Here is a 20,804-nt window from a genome sequence, read left to right on the forward strand (position 1 = left end):
TTGGCTGGACCAGTCCACGTGTTACTAGTTTTTAAACAACTGAGGTCAAAAGCAATGAGAGATATAAAGGCACTATATATGAAATTGGACTCATCTACAATAAACTCAATTAGAATTATAACAAAAACTGATTAATTCTATAAGGAGAGTGTTTCTGTTTTTAAATGATATGCGTGTGTGTGTGTGTGCAGGCATTAGTGTGCCATTTGTTTCTTTTTTCCCCCTGTACAGGGTGGGGGTAGAGGATTTACAATTGAGAACATATAAACTGTTTTTGGTAATCCAAGCCAATATCAATCAAAACAAATGTTAACAATTTAAATCTTTTAAAAGCATTTTTCTTGTTTCTCTGTTGCCAATGGGAGCTGTTCTAATTTAAATACATTATTTAACAACAAAAAAAAGGAATGCAACTCCGCCCTCACTGTATTTTGGAAGGGAAGTTCATCGTCACATTATATATTGGTCTTGGATAGACTAGCACTGTCTGAAATAAAACAAGCATTTGAGTAGCATTATTTTTGTTGCGGGTCCCGAACAAGGCCTGTTCATCTTCATTCTGGGGTCACTGGTGAGCCCTTTGTTCATCTATATACTTCCTGAGGAAATGGCCCATGGGTTAGGGGGCTCAATACTTTCTTTTAAACTTTTGCCCCTGGTGGTGGCAACGCACGCCATGCCACTGTGTGACGGGAACTCTGGTTCATACATTGCAAAGGACGGGTTAGCACACACGGTCCTGCAGCCTACTACTGAGCACAGGATTGACATATATCTTTTTTTCACATGGAAAGAGACCAATCTGCTTATATTATAAGCAAGGATCTTTAAAGTAATTTTGCCGATCCTCCTAATACCAATTTCAGCTATTATCATTGCGATCCGAAAATATCTAATGTCCTATTTTGTGTCATGTTGAGTATATATAGGAGGACATGATAATGACTGGTCCACTTCTTTGTACACACATCTGTAACTTAATAAGGAGCAGACTGATGGACTTGGTTCTTGAGCTTCACAAATGAGCTGTGCTATGTACATATTATTATTTATATACCATGAGCCTAGCTGAGGGGCAAAAGAGATATATAAATAATGTTGGTTATTGGGAGTTCACACAATATCATGTTCATCAACTGAGGAGTAACACAATCATATTACCTGTTCATGTATTAACAATTTTAAACACAGAGATTAAGTGAATTGCAGAATCACATGACTTTCAGCAAGTGCCAGAGCTGGGAATATAGCCATGCCCTGAGGTTTCCAGATCAGCAGATTAGTCATATCTCCTCCTTCAAATGCATGTGTAGAGAACCAAGAGGAAGTAACATGTGAGCATGGCTAGCAGCCAGTTCTGAGAACTAGTTTCTAGCAGGGAAACATGCCAAGCAATCTACATGTACATGCATGTAATGATTGAAAGCTTCATCACTGTATCAGGCAATAAGTTGGCATGCAGGGATCCTTAAGTGCCAGAGCGAGGCTCATGTAACTGTATCGAGCTTGCCCAAAACTTTGTACGTGACATGTGTAGAATGGAAACTAGCATTGGCAAAGCCAAACGCACTGACGCTTGCACTGGATCACTGACAAAATCAATAAAAAAAAATGCCTGCGGCAGTACAAAATAATTAAAAAAGGATTGCTTTGGGAATACAATACAGGTACGAGGTAAAGAATTATTACGCCATGATCAAATGTACTTTTCAGAAGTAAAATAGTGTCTCGTGCATTTCAATAGAGGTAGAAGGATACACACAAACAGCCAACTAAAAGGAACAAAAGTACTATTGTGGGCTAATCCAAGACGCGATTGACAATGTCTCAAGCAAATGGTGGAAGGTTCCTGAGCCCAATAATCAATGGCTCAAAGAGTTTGAACCAAAGCTCCTTTGAGCATGTATACAATACAATATGTTCGCCACAAATAGTGCAAACATCACTAGAAGTCAACACTAAAAGAAGAGGCAAAGGCAGCTTGAAAATGTACAAGGATCACATTTAATCTACCAATTTCATTATCATGGGCAAAGGAAATCAAGATTAAAAAATAAAATCTAAAAAGGCTTGCTGTTTCAGTCTGGCTGAGGAAGACTACTTCATATTCACAAATGTCAGTGATTTGCATTTTAATTACTATTTGATGATAAGCCAGAAAACACTATGCATGATGGGGCTTGCTCGTGCTCCATTATAGAATAATATAATGATCCAGAATTCCGCAATTCAAGCTGCGAGCAATGTTGGCATACTTAAAGTCATTGGCAAATACCATTAAATTAGGGTTGAGGAACATTTTATGCACAGTTGGCAAAATTATATTCTTGATTTACCTAAAAAAAATGACTTCTCATGATCCCCGCCCTTAAATACATCACGTTGTTAGTACATTTTTCTTTATCAAGTGCAAGATGGCTGCAAGGCCTAGTGGCACTCCGAAATTAGGCAGAACATAGAACAGTCCAACATAGAAGAGTCAAATATGTACCAGATTACCTTTAACATTCCATTGCAGACCCATAGTCACCAAGACAACTGATGTGGAACCACATCACATCCCACAGACAGAAGGTAAATTCAGAAAAATAATTATTAAACTATAGCACCCCTGGGGATATTAACTCATTTTATGACATGGACTTGTCAAGCTAAAGCTATTTCTAAGCCAGACCTAAAAATGGTGTTATTAATGCACCAGTAGACGAGGCACATAGCACCTTCCCTCTAAAGGGGGGCTCGGAAGAATGACGTTAAAGTCTACTACTAGTATTTCGACTACACTGTTGTTCACAATGAAATGGTACTGGTAAATGTAGTTCTCCTTTGAGCTGACTAGATTTTGGGGTAATGACGGGTCACAGCGAAAGAGAAAAAGGGCAAAATGGAAGCATTTGAAGGGGCCATGCCATCTGCCCTGACCTATTGTGTCCATCCATGCGACACGTGGAAACTGATGGTCAGCTCTAAGACAGCTTCACACAAAGAATGGCAACGTTTTTCTCTTTGGGAGTTTTATATAGTGCAAACTTGGCCCAAGGGAATAAGAGCACTTTAAATGAGTAGCACATTACATTACACATTTCTATAAGGTACAGGAAGTGTTTTTTTTAAAACCTTTTTTCATTTATTTTCATCAACTACAACCAACTGAGCAGCACTGCTAACAATGGTCATCGTACATTATAATCACCATATAAGATATTTCGTGTCATATCAGTTCCGTTCCACGAGGCAAGTACCATTCACTATAACAGGGACATTGCATGGGGATATGTCCACCCGAAGACAGGTGCAGAAGTATTAGTGTCACAGCTACAGCTCAGTGTTATTACTCTCGTCACTTGATTGCACGCAATCAAGGTTCAAAACTTAGTTACACAAGGCCACTCAAGCATCCGGGTCGTCCTGAAGGTTGTCATCCCTCCTATTGCACTTCATAGACAGCTCTTTTGCCAGTGAGCACTCAACCACATCCATGTTCCAGAGTTCCTCCAACAGGGCCCTCTGCCCCATTCAGGTGATAGTCACCAGACTCCGGACCAACACTAATGCCAGCTGTAGAAATGTTGGACTTGCAAATGTTCTTCAGAAGACAAAACTGTGGTACAAGAGTACCCGAAGCTCTGCGGTTAAAGTAAGTTTATCAACCATCAGGGTCCGAAAGGCTTGCACCGGTAGACATCCCTAGGCCATATGCATAAAATCCACCCCAAAGAAGCTGCATCGAGCACAGGCAGAGGGTCGATCTGGGGATAACTGTCTTGAAGCCATGGGCGCCCCAAAGGTATGGTGGAGAAAGTTAAAGTGTATCATCTTCATGCAAGCTTCGCTGGACACTGTCCTCAACAGGGCACAGACTTGGGCCCGGTCTGCGTCCGAGAGTGGGTCTCCCTCTCTGGTCAGAATCTCATGCCTGTCGGGCTCGCAGAGGCAGATGGGTGACATCCACCGTTATGGCTTTATGCCTCAATCAAACTAAGTGCCTCCCCAATCCATAGGTCAGCATTGTCCCCAGGATGCTGGACGCCGTTGATGCTGTGCGGAATGTTGCCCAGGTATGCCTAGCGATCTCGGTCAGGCCTGCATTATGAAGAAATCGACCGCCCCCCACACCTCAAACTAAGCCTGCACATCCTTAAAGGAGTTCGCTTGTTGAGATATAGACCCCCAAGCAAATCACAGCCCCCATCTTGTCATGACTGAAAGAACATATTGGCTTCAATATACTGGAAAGGAGCAAGAATCCATCTGCTAGATACATCAACGTTCGATTTTGTGAGTCCTTAATTGCGAAGTTTAAGGATTCGTATTTAGAGACTAACAAAATCAGATGCATATAGGATTTGCTAAAATATTAGCAATTCCTAAATATTCCTTATCTGCGACTCGCAGAGTGCGACTCGCAAATAAGGAATGACATCTCATTGATTCCTATGTGCCAAGAGGCCCATAGGAATGAATGGGGAGGAATTCTCAATTTGCGATGAGCAATTAGCTAATCACAATTTAAGAATGCGATTTCAAGGGTGACAGGTGTCCTTCTGTTGCACCCCTTAAATTGACCTGGACACTGGTATTGCGCACACACATGTCCCAAGGACATGTGTGTGTGTAACATACAACTTCGAAAGATGCACTTTAGTGCACTTTTCACAGTTTTCACTATTTACCCTGAAGTTTAATTTCACGGTAAATAGCGACCCCTATCAGCGAAATCGCTAGCTATTTTACATTCATGCATTGCATTTAAGAATCTCAATTTGAGATTCCTTAAATGCAATTGCAAATAGCGATTTATGCATTTGGGATGATGCATCCCAAATGCATAAATACCGGTCGCAGAGGGGCAGATTCTGCGAATCTGCCCCTTTGCAAACGGTATTTCGCTTGATGCATCTAGCTGCATATCGGTAATTCCTGGAAAAAGGACGCCCTCTCAAGCACCATGGTGACCAGCCTCTGCCACACACATGCAGTCTGTCGAACCATATATGGAACATTCCACGAAATACCAGACCCTGTCATCAGCAATGCTGGAAGCTCAAGCCCCTCGACCAATCCCACCACTAACTATTCCTCCCAGTTTCTTCCTTCAGCTATCCATCTGGCAGCATACTGCATATGGGTTGCAAAATAGTAATATACCAGCTGGATGCACGTCAAGTCTGCCCTCCTCATAATTGCTCCTCAAAGTGACACCGGCCACTCTGGGCCTCTTATGGCGGGATCAGGGTGCTTGGAATGGAATTCAACTGCCTTAACATGCTAGAAGGGAAGAAGCACAGGTAATTCTAAAAGGTGTATAGACAGCGCAGGAGAAGCACCATCATAGAGATGGCAAATCTACCCACGACCAACAGTGGCAGAGTGTTCCAAAATGCAATAGAAGAGTGCAAGGAGTCCATCACCCTTACAATTTTGTGCTGCAACTGTTTTGTCTTCTTATGAGTAACCATCCTGCCGAAGTACCAAAAATGGTCAAATTCCCATCACAGCTCAATATCTGTGAGGCGCCCCACCACAACTCCCACCAATGCGGCCAACGTAAATAGTAACACTTATTTTGTATTTATTTTCAGGCCGGACACTTCTCCGAGCTCATCCAAGAGTATTAGCAAGACCCCCAAGAGACTCTCCGAGGGTCCTGAGAAAGAACAGAGCATTGTCTGCGTACAGCGACAATATGTGCTGTGTCCCAACCAGCTCTATGCCCCATTCATAACTTACCTGTCAGGCTCAAACTGCCAATGGCTCTAATGCCAGAGCAAACAATAGGGGTGACAAGAGGCAACCCTGCTTAGTCCCTCACTCCAATTGCCAGCTATCCCACCAACACCACCCCACCCGGACCCTGGTGCTAGGACATGTGTGGAGTAAATGGATCCACGTCCGAAAGTGCGGACCAAAACCCATGAACCACAAGACTTTAAGAAGGTATCCACAGTATCAAAAGCTTTTTCTGTGTCGATCGAGATCCGCGTAATTTCCTTGCTCAATGGCTTCACCTCATGGAGTAGATGCATACGTCTTTTTAGTTTATACAGATATTCCTCGTGGTTTTAGGTAGGACTTCTGTCTCTCTGGCCTCCAGAAATACCTTGAGAAGCACCTGAGTGAGAGCAGCCAAGAAGTCCTGATAGAACTCTGAAGTCACTGTGATGCCATCCGCACTAAGTAAGTGGGATATAGGGGTAACAGCCACCTCCCTACACAAGATTCATACCAAAAGCCTGCCTAACGTATCACCCTCTCACTGCAACCTCTGACAATGCTGCTTCACAGTGAACACATCCAGCCTATCCCACATGTCCATAATCCAATGGCGAATACTAGCCTCCTCCAGTTGGAGCTCCGGTCAGGACGGATTTTGTGTCTACAGAGCAGCCAGACTAGCCTTTTCCGTTTGTATCTCCTTTCGCAATTGTCTCCAACCCCCACATGTCAATCCGATGCTCTGACCCTGAAATACGCCCTTCATATATTCCCCATCAGTGGATATACATTGTGTTGTGCCCCAATTATGCCCTATGTAGTCTTACAGCACCTGGCACAGTGCATCCTTACCCACGGCATCCAACGGGACATCCACTGTGAATCACCACACCAGACCCCACGCCTCAGATCCACCCCACTTCAACATGCAAGAAACGGGGGTATGATCAGACAAGAACTTTGGCAATTGCAACGCAGTCACTCTCTCATCAAGGGGCATCCCGCCTATCAATACTCTGTCTAGTCTAATGACAGTATTATGTGTAAGGGAGTGGGATGTGTATGCATTGTGCAGCGCAAGGAGTGAACACCAGGCCTATGAAAGCCCCAAATTGTACTTCACCTCCTGCAAGGCTGCCGTCATTCAGGGTTTTGTGCCCGAAAGATGGGGCAACCTATTTAGTTCTCCATCTAGCACACAGTTGAATTCTCCCAAACACAGAAGGGGCTAATCCACATCTTGACTAACCACATCCAGTATTTTATAAAGAAGTGCAGATCATTCTTAATCGAAGCATAGGAGTTATTCAGCGATATGGCCTTTCCATCCAGCTCAGCCCGGAGAAATATATTTCTACTCTCTGCATCAGCCCCAACATAAGTAAGGGAGGTCAGCGTTCTCGGAGCTACACAAACCAGGACTCCCCTGGCATATGTAGACTATGATGCGTGATATACCTGCCCTCTCCACTTCCTTGTCACCTTTTCATCTTCAGCACCATCTAAACACAACTCTTGTATACAGGCTATGCTAATTTTGTTACGCTCCAAGGAGAGGACCCTGTACTGCTTAATGTTCGACCTCAACCCACAGACGTCCCACGTTAGAATTCTGTACTCATCTCCCACGTGTGTAGCTCAGGAGTGCAGGATTCCCTCCCATGTCATGCAGTACTGTGACAACCTGACTTACCTGCAACAACATCTTCTCTAACAGTGTAATTACAACTATTAACACTCGCCCTCCCTCGGGCAAACATAGTGAAAGACTGAACCTAAGTAAGCCCACCCTATCATGTGCCAGGACCAACGCAGCAGCCCTTACCCATCCAACAGAGACAGGATCTCAAACATATGACTCCCACACTAACCGCCCAGTGCAATTATACCGCCTCTACCCCAGTGTAGGGGGCAAAGGCACCACCCTGCCACATTCAATGCAGCTAGGAAGAAAGATACGTTCAAACATACATATGCATGAAAATAGACATCAGAGAGCCAAGTAGTGCAACCACGAGCCTTCCAGATTGTCGTCTACAGGCTGTTTTGCAATCTTCATGCAGTGGTTTCAAGACATTCGATCCCCCGTCCCCAAGGCTAAGGTCACACAGTGAGGTTAAGTAAGAGTGTGCTAAAGGGACTAGCCAGGGCCTCAAATCATTTATTATAATTTTTGGTACAGTGTCTGGAGCGACATATTTGAAGTCGGGGACCAAACTAGTCGAGAGAAGAACCGGAAGAGCCCGCTCAATTGACTGTGCAATGTCAGCAACAGACACCTGCATGGTGCTATCCTTCTGGATCGTGACTAGGGGTAAATCTAAGCGATACAAAAAGGGGATGATGGACGGAGCGCTTGAACAAATCAAACACTCACCCCCAATCAACTGATCTGGGTTTAATCCATCACTATTCTTTAGTTCACTCAGCCACCCCAGTTCAGACATGGCTATATGCAAATCAGTCTGACCCTGTGCCTCATGGGAACAGTCCAGCCCGAACTGCCAAGCCATGTCTTCCCCGGACCGGAAACAAGCATCCCGGGACCGGTTTCGGATTCATAATCCTCATCAGCCAGGCTATCTTGAATCCAGTGGCCAAGTGAAATAGGGACTCATGTCTGAGCATACCCTGCCACACTTAGGGCGAACAAAGCGATACAAAAGGGGGATGATGGACGGAGCGCTTGAACAAATCAAACACTCACCCCCAGTCAACTGATCTGGGTTTAATCCATCACCATTCTTTAGTTCACTCAGCCACCCCAGTTCAGACATGGCTATATGCAAATCAGTCTGACCCTGTGCCTCATGGGAACAGTCCAGCCCGAACTGCCAAGCCATGTCTTCCCCGGACTGGAAACAAGCATCCTGGGACCGGTTTCGGATTCATAATCCTCATCAGCCAGGCTATCTTGAATCCAGTGGCCAAGTGAACAAGGGACTCACGTCTGAGCATACCCTGCCACACTTAGGGCGAACAAAGCGATACAAAAGGGGGATGATGGACGGAGCGTTTGAACAAATCAAACACTCACCCCCAGTCAACTGATCTGGGTTTAATCCATCACCATTCTTTAGTTCACTCAGCCACCCCAGTTCAGACATGGCTATATGCAAATCAGTCTGACCCTGTGCCTCATGGGAACAGTCCAGCCTGAACTGCGAAGCCATGTCTTCCCCGGACCGGAAACAAGCATCCTGGGACCGGTTTCAGATTTATAATCCTCATCAGCCAGGCTATCTTGAATCCAGTGGCCAAGTGAACAAGGGACTCACGTCTGAGCATACCCTGCCACACTTAGGGCGAACAAAGTGATACAAAAGGGGGATGATGGACGGAGCGCTTAAACAAATCAAACACTCACCCCCAGTCAACTGATCTGGGTTTAATCCATCACCATTCTTTAGTTCACTCAGCCACCCCAGTTCAGACATGGCTATATGCAAATCAGTCTGACCCTGTGCCTCATGGGAACAGTCCAGCCCGAACTGCCAAGCCATGTCTTCCCCGGACCGGAAACAAGCATCCTGGGACCGGTTTCGGATTCATAATCCTCACTTTGCCACTGGATTCAAGCAAGCCGGGCTGAAGACGGCTGGAATGCCAGAAACCGGTCCTCGGAAGCTTGTTTCTGGTCCAGGGAAGGCATGGCTTGGCAGTTCGGGCTGGACTGTTCCCATGAGGCACAGGGTCAGACTGATTTGCATATAGCCATGTCTGAACTGGGGTGGCAGAGTGGGCTAAAGAACGGTGATGGATCAAACCCAGATCTTTTGACTGGGTGTGAGTGTTTGATTGGTTCAGATGCTCCGTCCATCACCACCCCCTTTTGTACCGCTTTAGCCGCCATAAGTGTGGCAGGGTATGCTCAGACGTGAGTCCCTTGCTCACTTTGCCACTGGATTCAAGCAAGCCGGGCTGAAGACGGCTGAAATGCCAGAAACCGGTCCTCGGAAGCTTGTTTCTGGTCCAGGGAAGGCATGGCTTGGCAGTTTGGGCTGGACTGTTCCCATGAGGCACAGGGTCAGACTGATTTGCATATAGCCATGTCTGAACTGGGGTGGCAGAGTGGGCTAAAGAACGGTGATGGATCAAACCCAGATCTTTTGACTGGGTGTGAGTGTTTGATTGGTTCAGATGCTCCGTCCATCACCACCCCCTTTTGTAGGGGTAAATCTAGTCTGTCATCCTCTGATAGCCCCCTCCGGGACTGACCCCTCCAGGAACCATGTAAGGAATCAGTACCTGAACGCCTCAGCCTCCCTCATGCGGTGAGCTGGAGATTTGGCCCAAATTTTACTCCACTCCTAGACCTCGTCTGGATGCTCAAAGAAATGCACTTTTCTCTGAGAAATGACTTTTAGTTTTGAAGGATACAACAGCATTTATTTCAACTGAAGAGTGCACAGCTTTTGTTTTACAGCAAGGAACGGTTTAAGCTGTTTCTGTACATTTCTAGTATAGTTAGGATATATGGCTCCTTTACTGTTGTCAAATGCAGGCACCTACAGTTCTCTGGCAGCTCGCAAGATGCAATCCAGATCTAGGTAGTTCAGAATTTTAGCTATGAATGCCGTCAGAGGAATGCCAGGCTGGAGTGGGCAGCAGCACAAGGGCCCCAAGAGCCCTCTCCACCACAAAGAAATCGGAAAGGCCATGCGGCTGGAGCTGTTCTCTCACCCATCGTTCCAGGAATACTTCTGCAAAGTAGCCCTCTATCCTCTCAGGGAACTACAGCACTCAAATGTTATTGTTGCGGGAGTGGCCTTCTGCATCTTCCACCTTAAACTTCAACTCCTGTGGAACAGTAGTCATTTTGGCCATTTGTAAGGTACAGGAAGATTAAATGAGTTACCCAGAATCACAGGATGTTAAGAGGAGGCAGGAGTTGAACCTGATTTCTCAGTTACATTGGCTACAGCTCTGGCAGGGAAACAACATTGCTTCACAACGTGTTAAAAAACTTGCAAATATTGGATTTTATTTTCAAACATGGAAATACGCCCATTACAACTAAATGAAGGTACTCAGGCATTTTTGCTGAAAGATCTTTTTTCAAAATGAATGTGTAGGTCTCTGCACATTCGGGTGATTCACAGTGCCCAGTGAGCTAATTTGCCTAATCAAATCTCACTGGAAGTAAGCAAACCAATCCAATTGGCTTGGACCAATGAAATGGAGACACTCACCAAAAAAAATTCAGTCATGCTCTGTGACTGCTTGGAATTCCTGAGCCTAAGAGGGAAATTCTTGTGAGATTCATGACTTTGGGTCGGCATGTGGGTTTCTATGCAAAGTCCTATGACTTCCTGTTTCCTACGTGGATGTGGGTGGGATGCAGACCAGAGAACAAAGCAGGGATGATCCTGCAGAAGCCTTGGTAGTTCTTTTAAACTGTGGTTTGTTGGAGCACCCTTGAGCTTCTAGGAGAGATTTGGGTTAGTTTGCAGGTAATCATTAACTTTTCCAGCTGACTATATATTTTTAAATCTCATCTCAAATCATGATTTCCCACGGAAAGAGTGTGAAAGTTTTGTACCTTTGTTGAGATTGATAGTATGCATTTTCAAAACGGAAGGGATAGAAGAGAATAAAAGCTGTATTGCAGTGGCGTAACGAAACTTGAGGGGGCCCCCCTGCAAAGCACATGGAGGGGGCCCCCCGCGGCGCGGCCCATCATGCCCCCCCCCCCCGGCGGCGCGGTCCACCATGTACCACTTTGCCTTACCACCACATTTAAAGGAAATGCCTCTATATTGTCTTTCTGTCTCTCGCTCTCTCTTCCTCCCTCTGTCTCTCTCTCTCTCCCTCCCTATCTCTCTCTCTCCCTCCCTGTCTCTCTCTCTCCCTCCCTCTCTGTCTCTCTCTCTCTCCCTCCCTTCCTCCCTCTCTGTCTCTCTTTCTCTCCCTCTCTCCCTCCCTCTCTGTCTCTCTCTCTCTCCCTCCCTGTCTCTCTCTCTCTCCCTCTCTCTCTCTCTCTCCCTCCCTGTCTCTCTCTCTCCCTCCCTGTCTCTCTCTCTCTCCCTCCCTCCCTGTCTCTCTCTCCCTCCCTCCCTGTCTCTCTCTCTCCCTCCCTCTCTGTCTCTCTCTCTCTCCCTCCCTTCCTCCCTTTCTGTCTCTCTCTTTCTCCGTCTCTCTCTCTCTCTCTCTCTCTCTCTCCCTCCCTCCCTCCCTGTCTCTCTCTCTCCCTCCCTCCCTCTCTGTCTCTCTCTCTCTCTCTCCCTCCCTCTCTCCCTCCCTCTCTGTCTCTATCTCTCTCTCTCTCCCTCCCTGTCTCTCTCCCTCCCTCTCTGTCTCTCTCTCTCCCTCCCTCTCTGTCTCTCTCTCTCTCCCTCCCTTCCTCCCTCTCTCTCCCTCCCTCTCTGTCTCTCTCTCTCACTCTGTCTCTCTCTCTCTCTCCCTCCCTGTCTCTCTCTCTCCCTCCCTCCCTCTCTGTCTCTCTCTCTCCCTCCCTCTCTCCCTCCCTCTCTGTCTCTATCTCTCTCTCTCTCTCCCTCCCTGTCTCTCTCCCTCCCTCTCTGTCTCTCTGAATGAATGAATGAAAGGCAATTTATAATGCGCAGAACAATGACCCGCAGGTATCAAGGCGCCTAGCAAAATAATCAGAAAAGGGAAGAAAAGAACCAGGGAACTTTACATATATGCTTGCCGAAAAAGAAGGGTTTTTAGCGCAGAGCGGAAGTGCTGTAAAGAAGGGAGAGATCTCAGATCTAGGGGAAGTTCATTCCACCACTTAGGAGCAAGAGTGGAGAAAGCTCTACCACCCCATTTGGCTCTTCGTACACTCCTCCCTCTCTGTCTCTCTCTCTCTCCCTCCCTTCCTCCCTCTCTCTCCCTCCCTCTCTGTCTCTCTCTCTCACTCTGTCTCTCTCTCTCTCTCTCTCCCTCCCTGTCTCTCTCTCTCCCTCCCTCCCTGTCTCTCTCTCTCCCTCCCTCCCTCCCTCTCTGTCTCTCTCTCTCTCTCCCTCCCTGTCTCCCTCCCTCCCTCCCTCCCTCTCTCCCTCCCTCTCTGTCTCTATCCAGGCCCGGTTCTAGCGGGTGGGCCGGGTGGGCCCGGCCTACCCAAAGATGAGCCTGGCCCACCCAAACAGGAGCCTTGGGCCTCGCAGTGAGGGCTTGAAGGCAGGCGCAAGGAGCAGGTCGTGTGTGTCAGCCCGGGGAGACAGCTTCCCGGGCGCACACACACACAGACAGTTTAAGATTATCACAGCCGCACCAAAGTACTTAATAGGTCTTTAAAAGACCATTAACATGTTAATTAGGCTTTGTTTACTTTTTTCACCCCTTCATCTCTGCATGGTGAAAGGGGACAAATCCTTTCTTTGACAACGGTAACCTTTGGTAACCTTTGCCTACTGTCCTGCTGCGTTGATATTTCTTTTTCTATGCAGCGCAGCGGAAAAGTGGTCTGTTTAGTCCTAGTCACCCCCTGACCCCTGCAGCTGCTTATCACATAAGGCTGTGACACAAAATATGACTAATGGAGTAGGTAAGAGAATGTGTTACAAAAAAAATTCTTTTTAAAATCTGCACAGGCCCAGCAGGACGCATACTTCGTATGTGCTTCATTTAAACAGTTTTTATCGTTTCATCATAGCCGATGCTGGTCAACAATAAAACAATACAAAATGGCAATGTCCAGATAAAGATGGTGATTAATGATCCTGCTTTAGAGCAATCGTTTGTCGGTTAGTATTTTTTAAATGCAGACGCACTGTATTTTATGTGGATAGCTCAGTGGGTTACTGCCTTTGTCACAGAGATCCTTGTGTTACTTCAGAAGTTACAATCCTAACAAAAGGCAGTGAACAATGAACTGCCACCAAAGAGCTGCAAACAAACATGAATGGTATAATTAGAACTTCGCTTTTTTTGTTTTGTGATATAGTTAGAACTTCCCTAGTCTTAACATTATTCTAATGTTGCTAAAATGAGTGTTTGGGCAGATATACATTTTTATCAGTAAAGCTGACCCCCATGGAATACTCTTTAAATCCTAAGGTTGTGTTTCCCCAGACCAAACCCTCTTAAAATATACTACACCAGAATGGATGACCTATGATTCCTACACCTTGTAATCCTCATTGGCTTATGTGACATTCCCTGTAGACTGATTTACATACTTGCATGATTCATTGTCTCTGTAAGTGTGTGCGTGGTGTAAAGTACTGACACACACTACATTGATATGAGCAGCGTTATACAACAAATTAAATGCATATGAGAGAGGGGATACGTAAACATGAGGGGCGCTGGTGGAGGGTGCCAGTGAGGGAATCCGAGGAGGAGGTAGTGGGAGGGGCTATGGAGCGATGAGGGGCACTGTTGGAGGATGACAGTGAGGGAATCCGAGGAAGAGGTCATGGGGTGGAGGGGGAAGCTAGGGAGAGATGAGGGGCACTGGTAGAGGGTGGTAGTGAGGAAGTCTAAGGAGGAGGTCATGAGGGGGATGGGTTACAGAGAGATGAGGGGCGCTGGTGGAGGGTGGCAGTGAGGGAATCCGAAGAGGAGGTCATGGGGTGGAGGGGGAGCTAGGGAGAGATGAGGGGCACCGGTGGATGGTGGTATTGAGGGAGTCTGATGAGGAGGTCATGAGGGGGAGGGGCTACAGAGAGACGAGGGGCACTGGGGGAGGGCGGCAGTGAGGGAATCCGAGGAGGAGGTCATAAAGGGGAGGGGCTATGGGGAGATGAGGGGCACTTGTGGCGAGTGGCAGTGAGGGAATCCGAGGAAGAGGTCAATAGGGGGGCATGGACGGATGAGGTACACTGTTGGAAGGTGGTAGTAAAGGTATTTATGGAGAAAGAGGTTTTTGGTGCAGCGCCAAAAAAGACTTGCATTAGCGCTGAAACCGGCCCTGTCATGGCCTTTCTGTTTTTGTTTATTTAATTAGCAGTCGGGCCATAAGGGCCACTGTGGAAAATACTTTAAAGTGCGTGCTAATTATATTTATTGCTCTATTCAATGTTTTAAGTATGAAGGTGATTTTACTAATGTTTTTACCGGGAGATGGTGCCTGAAATGGGGTGGGGCCCAAGGTCATCTTTGAGATAAGGTGCACTGGAGAGGAATAGTGGCTAATCAAGCTTGTAAGGGAGTGCGTTGAAGAGTCCGTGGTCAGGTGGAGGTAGTAATGAAGAGGGATTCTCCCTGAAGGCTCACACAGAGGGAGCCAGAGAAGTGTCACTTGCCTGATACTCCCACCTCAGAAACCTCCTCTTCCCATCAAAGGAACATTACATAGAAAAAACACTTTTTGTGAGTGATAACATTTAAAAAGAGATTTGGAAAAGAGTGAGTTTTACGGGGCCTTGTAAGACTAAGAAGAGGTAAAGGAGGGCCCTGAAGCAGGCCTGCCTAGACATATATGCGACAAATCGAGCCCGCAGTGGCCCACCCAAATGCGTCCTTGGCCCACCCAATTAAAAATTCCTGGAGCCGGGCCTGTCTCTATCTCTCTCTCTCTCCCTCTCTGTCTCTCTCTCTCCCTCCCTCTCTGTCTCTCTCTCTCCCTCCCTCTCTGTCTCTCTCTCTCTCTCTGCCTCCCTCTCTCTCTCTCTCTCCCTCCCTGTCTCTCTCTCTCTCTCCCTGTCTCTCTCTCTCTCCCTCCCTGTCTCTCTCTCTCTCCCTCTCTCTCCCTGTCTCTCTCTCTCTCCCTCCCTCTCGGTCTCCCTCTCTTTGGATTGCAACCACATGTAATGCTGTTGGGTACACTATAGAGATATTCACGTTTAAGTGTTATGTTCTTCATAACTGTATATTACAAATTATTTGTTGTTTGCCCACCTGATAACTAAAACCACGCATCAATATTTATCATTATAATATATAAAAGAATACAATCATAATAAAAAAAATCTGCAGCAAATGTATGAACTATTTTTAGAAAATACTATCAAAGCCTTTTCGTGGATACTGTATGCTAATAAATCAACACGGTAAAAAACAAAGACGAGATTCACCAGAATCTATAATGGACATCAGAAGACGTGACATCCTTTCACCCGAACAGACATCACACAGGCGTGACCCTTGGCTCATCACGACCTCTTAAAAGCCTTGTATTTGCTGGGGGTGGGGAGGTAACACTTGGAAATCACAGAAAGTAAAAAGGAACACAGGAAGAGACAGGTACCACAGAGACACGGCTCTATCTGAGAGAACGTGTGCACGTCTGTGTTTGCATGCCTTAATAGGCACAATAAAGTGCGAGTGCCTACGGTTGTTTAAAATGAATGGAAAGAAAAAGGCTTGTTGATTTGCAAAGGAAGCACATATCCATTTGCAGCTTTTGTGACTTCATTCCCTTGGTTTGCCAAAGTCATTTAAGATCGTCAACTACTCCCCCCACGGCCACGATCTGTCCTTCCATGGGGTGTGACCCCCTGAGGCTGGAGGCCCCGCCGGTGACAGACTTACTTCGGAGTTCGGCTGTTCGGACAGTCCTGAGCGTGGGCGGGCCTGGCTTTGTCTTCGTTCTCTTCTCTGTCTTCTTTAGTATGGCTATGCGCGCCCCTGATGCCACACGCCACAACTAATGCGCATTTGCGTGTGAGCTCATTGCGCCGCCGGCTATTTCATTGCGCATGTGGGGTTGTCTGGCATTGGTCACGGCGACAGAAAGTGAAACTCAGGGGGACTCAAGGAGTATAGTAACCAATTGTGTGCGCGCCGCACATCCACCCTGTGTCCTACCGCCATTTCATCGATTCGAGTCGAGAGGATCGACTCACTGTCACTCTGATATGATAATACAGTACTGATAATAAATTATAATAACGGCTCACCTCATTCAGCCTCAGACACTCACACGGGTGACGACGGGCGGGGGCCCCCCACCATTTCGGACTGGACTGGACGGACTTGACTCTCGGGGCCCCGGCCGGGGGCCCCCGCATCCAGTATTTCGAAGACTCGGGCCCTGGCCGGGGCCCTGCACCATTTCGAAGGCTCCCAGGGGCCCCGACCGAGGCCCCCGTCCGCACCATTTCAAAGCCTGGCTGGGGCCCCGGCCGGGCACTTACACCATTTCAAAGACTCGAAGGGGCCCTGGCCGGGGCCCGCACTGGCACTGTCTGCGCACCATTTTAGAGCCTGCTGCAGCTGTGCGTCAGCGTCACAGATGTATTGAGGGGCCCGGCCGGGGCCCCCCGGAGCCCGAGGCCCCCCCGCAATGCGGGGCCTGCGGGGGCTTGTGTTACGCCCCTGCTGTGGAGAGTGGGCAGAAAGAGAGTGGGCGTGTAGGATAAAAATGGGTAAGGGACTTAACAGGAGAAACAGTGCTGTGCAGGTGATCCAAATATAACAGTATATTATATGCTGCACTAGGATTGCTCAGTAGATTAATGTGCCTGTTGCAGAGGTGTCGTACTTACAGACAGAGGCATCTCGCTTTTCATCATTTGTATGGTAATAAATTAAGTACTAAGGCAGTTTGCAGGTGCATGTTTTCATTTGATTCATTGGAGGACTGCATGTCTGAAGGTATGTGTCGGAGTCTGTTGCATGTCAATCATGTATGATGCAGCCACTAAATTTTCCCTAGTAAACACGTGTCCAATATTATGATCTGGGGCAGGGATGCTACCTCAGATTTCTATCTCCTTCTCTTTCTTGTTCACTATTCGCCCTCCAGTCTCAGCTGCCCATGTTCTCCCTACCTGCTGGTCAGACACATATGACCAATACCCATGACCCACCATGGCTCCATCCAGTAAGATACTAGTGAACTGGGCAAGAGCACTCCACCCACAGGGGTCATCTCTCCTCCCCTTTGCCCTGTATCCTCATGTGTTCCCTCCTAATCACTCTTTTGAAACATGTTGTGCCCCCATGCTACAGTGAGGCAACCTTGCGCGTGGTAATGGGCTGCACAAAGAATAAGTAGTGCCTCAGACCTCCCTATGTCGTGATCTAAATGTCCTGTTCTAGTCCGCAGTAGTAATTTTTCGTTCGAAAATAATAAAGCAATACCTTAATCCAGCGAACAAAATAATATATTTGCAAGTTTTCATGAGTAAAGGCCTCTTCAGTATGCTGTTTGTGAATGAGGCTTTGAAAACAATTGGGCACAACTTATATGGAAATAAGTCTTATCTCTGCTTTTTGTGCCCCTGTGATGCATAGTGAAAGATTCCAGCCAGCCAGGACTGGTTTAATGTTCCACTCTGGTGCCAGCATTTTCCGTTTGCCTCTTACCCTCGGGTTAGGACACAGTGAAAAGGAATTCATTGCACAGGTGATATGTAATTGATCTAAAAAAAATGCAATCCTCAATGCCTGCAGGGTTTTTAAGAGTTTTCCTATATGCTCTACGTACACCTGGTATTATCCAGGTCCTCAACGTGTGAGTTGCCCATAGCAGACAGTGGTGAGGTCCAAGTTTGGCTACATGTGGACTGCCGCCTGACTCGCATGTCTTTCAAAACGACCCAAAATGGACCCGGGATTTCACGAGAATTCAGGTTGTTCGCTCTAATCGATTTGCTATTGGCAGCTAGCATTTATTCTTCATCCTAAATATATTTCATACCACACGTTTCCCTCAAAGACCAGACAAAGGTTTTTTTCGGTTTGAGGATGTGTGTGGCCACTGGTGAGCGACAATGGTTCTCTTCTCAGTGGGTGTGTGAGAACTGATGTTTTATTACTATAATCCAGGACTACTGATTAATCAGTCTTTGTTTAAGGCCAGGCCCTCACTGCGCAAACTGAGGACTTATAGCATCAATAGATCCAAATGCCAAAGGAGAGGTGTTCGTGGCCATAAACAAAAGGAAGGTACACATGCACTTCTCTGTCTAGGTCATGACGATTTCTCGTGATGTCATTTCCTCCGGCCACCTTGCTTGTGTGGGTGTGACTTCCTGTAGGCGTCACAGGCACTTAACAAATGATACAGCTTGGCAGAGAAACGTGCTCAATTTACTTAGAAGCGCATAGGAAAAAACGTTGTTTAAAGCTGATGAATGCAAACTAAAGTCAATGTACATGGTACAGCAGCTCTGAAAGCGGAATAACAGGAAGGATCCAGTTTACCTTCCTCATTTGTTTTGCCTGCAGGGTTTCTCCTTTCCATTCTCTGCTGGAGTACGAAAGCAAAGCAACTTCACTACTAATACTGAGGTTTCCTGTATGAAAATTGAACACATCATAAACATTTATATTAATTTAATGTAAAAAAAACATATCATATTTAACTCAAAATGTAATATTACGTTTTCCTTTGAATTTTCCTTGACAGTAATCAATCCACCTGAAATAGAGAAAAAGAATAGTTCTCAAATAGATCAAAAAAATTGAAACTTTAAGTAGAAAGGATCAATGATGCCGCGCAGAGAACCAATGCATTTGCCACCTACCATTTCAGCAGCTGCTCCTTGCAAAACCATAGTGTGGACAGCACATAGGACATTGCCAGCATCATTGGTTGATTTATTTTGCTCCACAAGAGGGTCACAGCCAGGTTAATGGGCGCTAGCCAGGACTGCCCTTCCTTTCTCTCTGAAAACAGAGAAGCAAACGATCATTAACTGCTGCTGTTATAGATATGCAATATTTGTTAATAAAATATATAGGTATCAGTTCATCAAAATGCCAGCTCTATCGGCAATGACATCATATACCCTTTGCCTTCACCCCATAACAGAGTTGAACCTCTATCCTCTAAACAGCCTCTATTTAACTTTGGAGCTACAGAAAGACAAGTGGTGCAAACTGAGCTAATTGGAAATAATACTCTAGCACCCCGCTTCGAGTATTATTTCCAATTAGCTCCTCTCCCTGACTTCATCACTCCTCAAGCAAAAGTAGTGCCAGGATACATCCGAAGGTTGAATTTGAAGGGCACGCCCCCAAAACCCGGGATGGCCCTTTCAGGCTATTCAAAGATGACATATGATTGTTGCCAAACTCAATGACGTTCATTTTTTGGACCTTGAAAAGATGAAATGCTGAGTAGACAAGCCAGGAGCCAACCCTGGTGTCAAACACAGATCCCAGCAGTGAATGCACTAGTCCCCTGAATCACCAAACAGTGGAACCCATTGGTAGCAGCTTCTACCCTGGATACCATAACATCCATGCCTTCATCCCACCCATTCGAGTGCTATTCCATGCCCTGGAATAACCTCACTAGAGCCCTGTTTGCAAGTGCCCTGGAGGAATAAGGATATTTAATCTGCAAGGGTAACATCTGATACTCCAGGTTTCAGATTATATTGGGTGAAATAAATAGCACCTCTTTCAAGTTTTGCTCAGGAATTGGGGCAGACCAAAATCTCCATGTCTTGGTGTTTTCTGGGCATTTTTAACCCTGCAGGAATGTACCTGCAAAAGGTTTGAGGGGTTTATCGGAATTGGTAGTTACTGGGAGTTGTAAACTTCACTTAATTTGTCATTTCAACACCTGTGCAAATAGCAGAAGTAAGTGAAACTAATACAGGCCTCTTTTAGATGCATTTTTATTAATGATATGTATTGTTTGTGAACCAATGGTCCTAATAAACGTGAAATAAACTGAACTGAATACAGGCCTCATTTAGAGTGTGTGGTAATGAAATAGTTCAGCAATTGTACACAAATTGCGTTTCTGTATATTTTTGCCCTCAAATCACAGTTAGAGTTGTTCAAAATAACCCAGTACACTTCAAGCTTACCACAATGAAATACAAATGTGGCATTAATACCCAGTGGTAGTGATGAAGCATTTGAGTATTAACACTAGGATGCTGTCTGAAAACTGAAAATAAGGCCACCTAAAAAATATGTATTTCAGTTCCGTACTAAAGGTCCAGAAAAAAAGAAAAATCCCCCAATAAGCTGCATGTACATAACAGTTCACCTCGCTTTTCAAGCAAATGTTTTACGTTTTCTATCTGAAGTTGGTTTCTAAAAGAAGGAAATCAGTTTTCAATATGTAATTTGTTTTAGAAATAAAAAAAATACTAGCCATGATGGTGCAACAAACTAAAATTTCTCAGCAAATGAATCTGTTAAAATCATTGGTACATATATTTTACAGTTTTTTGCACAGTGATACAATATTCTACCTTTGCTGTGTTCAATTTGATGAGGAAAGACATTGT

General features: G+C 45.9%; 1 protein-coding gene across 1 annotated transcript in view; it reads right to left on the reverse strand.

The window, feature by feature from the left end:
• OTULINL (OTU deubiquitinase with linear linkage specificity like) overlaps positions 1 to 20,804 on the reverse strand; it is a 340,162-nt gene that overhangs the window by 85,944 nt on the left and 233,414 nt on the right. Inside the window, exons 2-4 of the mRNA XM_078687595.1 lie at positions 19,080 to 19,221; positions 18,936 to 18,973; positions 18,757 to 18,848 (exon numbers count right to left, since the gene is read on the reverse strand). Coding sequence (XP_078543721.1) covers positions 18,757 to 18,848; positions 18,936 to 18,973; positions 19,080 to 19,221 — 272 coding nt within the window. The remainder of the gene's footprint in view (positions 1 to 18,756; positions 18,849 to 18,935; positions 18,974 to 19,079; positions 19,222 to 20,804) is intronic.

The sequence above is a fragment of the Lissotriton helveticus genome, chromosome 4_1, assembly GCF_964261635.1.
Source record: "Lissotriton helveticus chromosome 4_1, aLisHel1.1, whole genome shotgun sequence".
In the NCBI taxonomy this organism is placed as follows: Eukaryota; Metazoa; Chordata; class Amphibia; order Caudata; family Salamandridae; genus Lissotriton; species Lissotriton helveticus.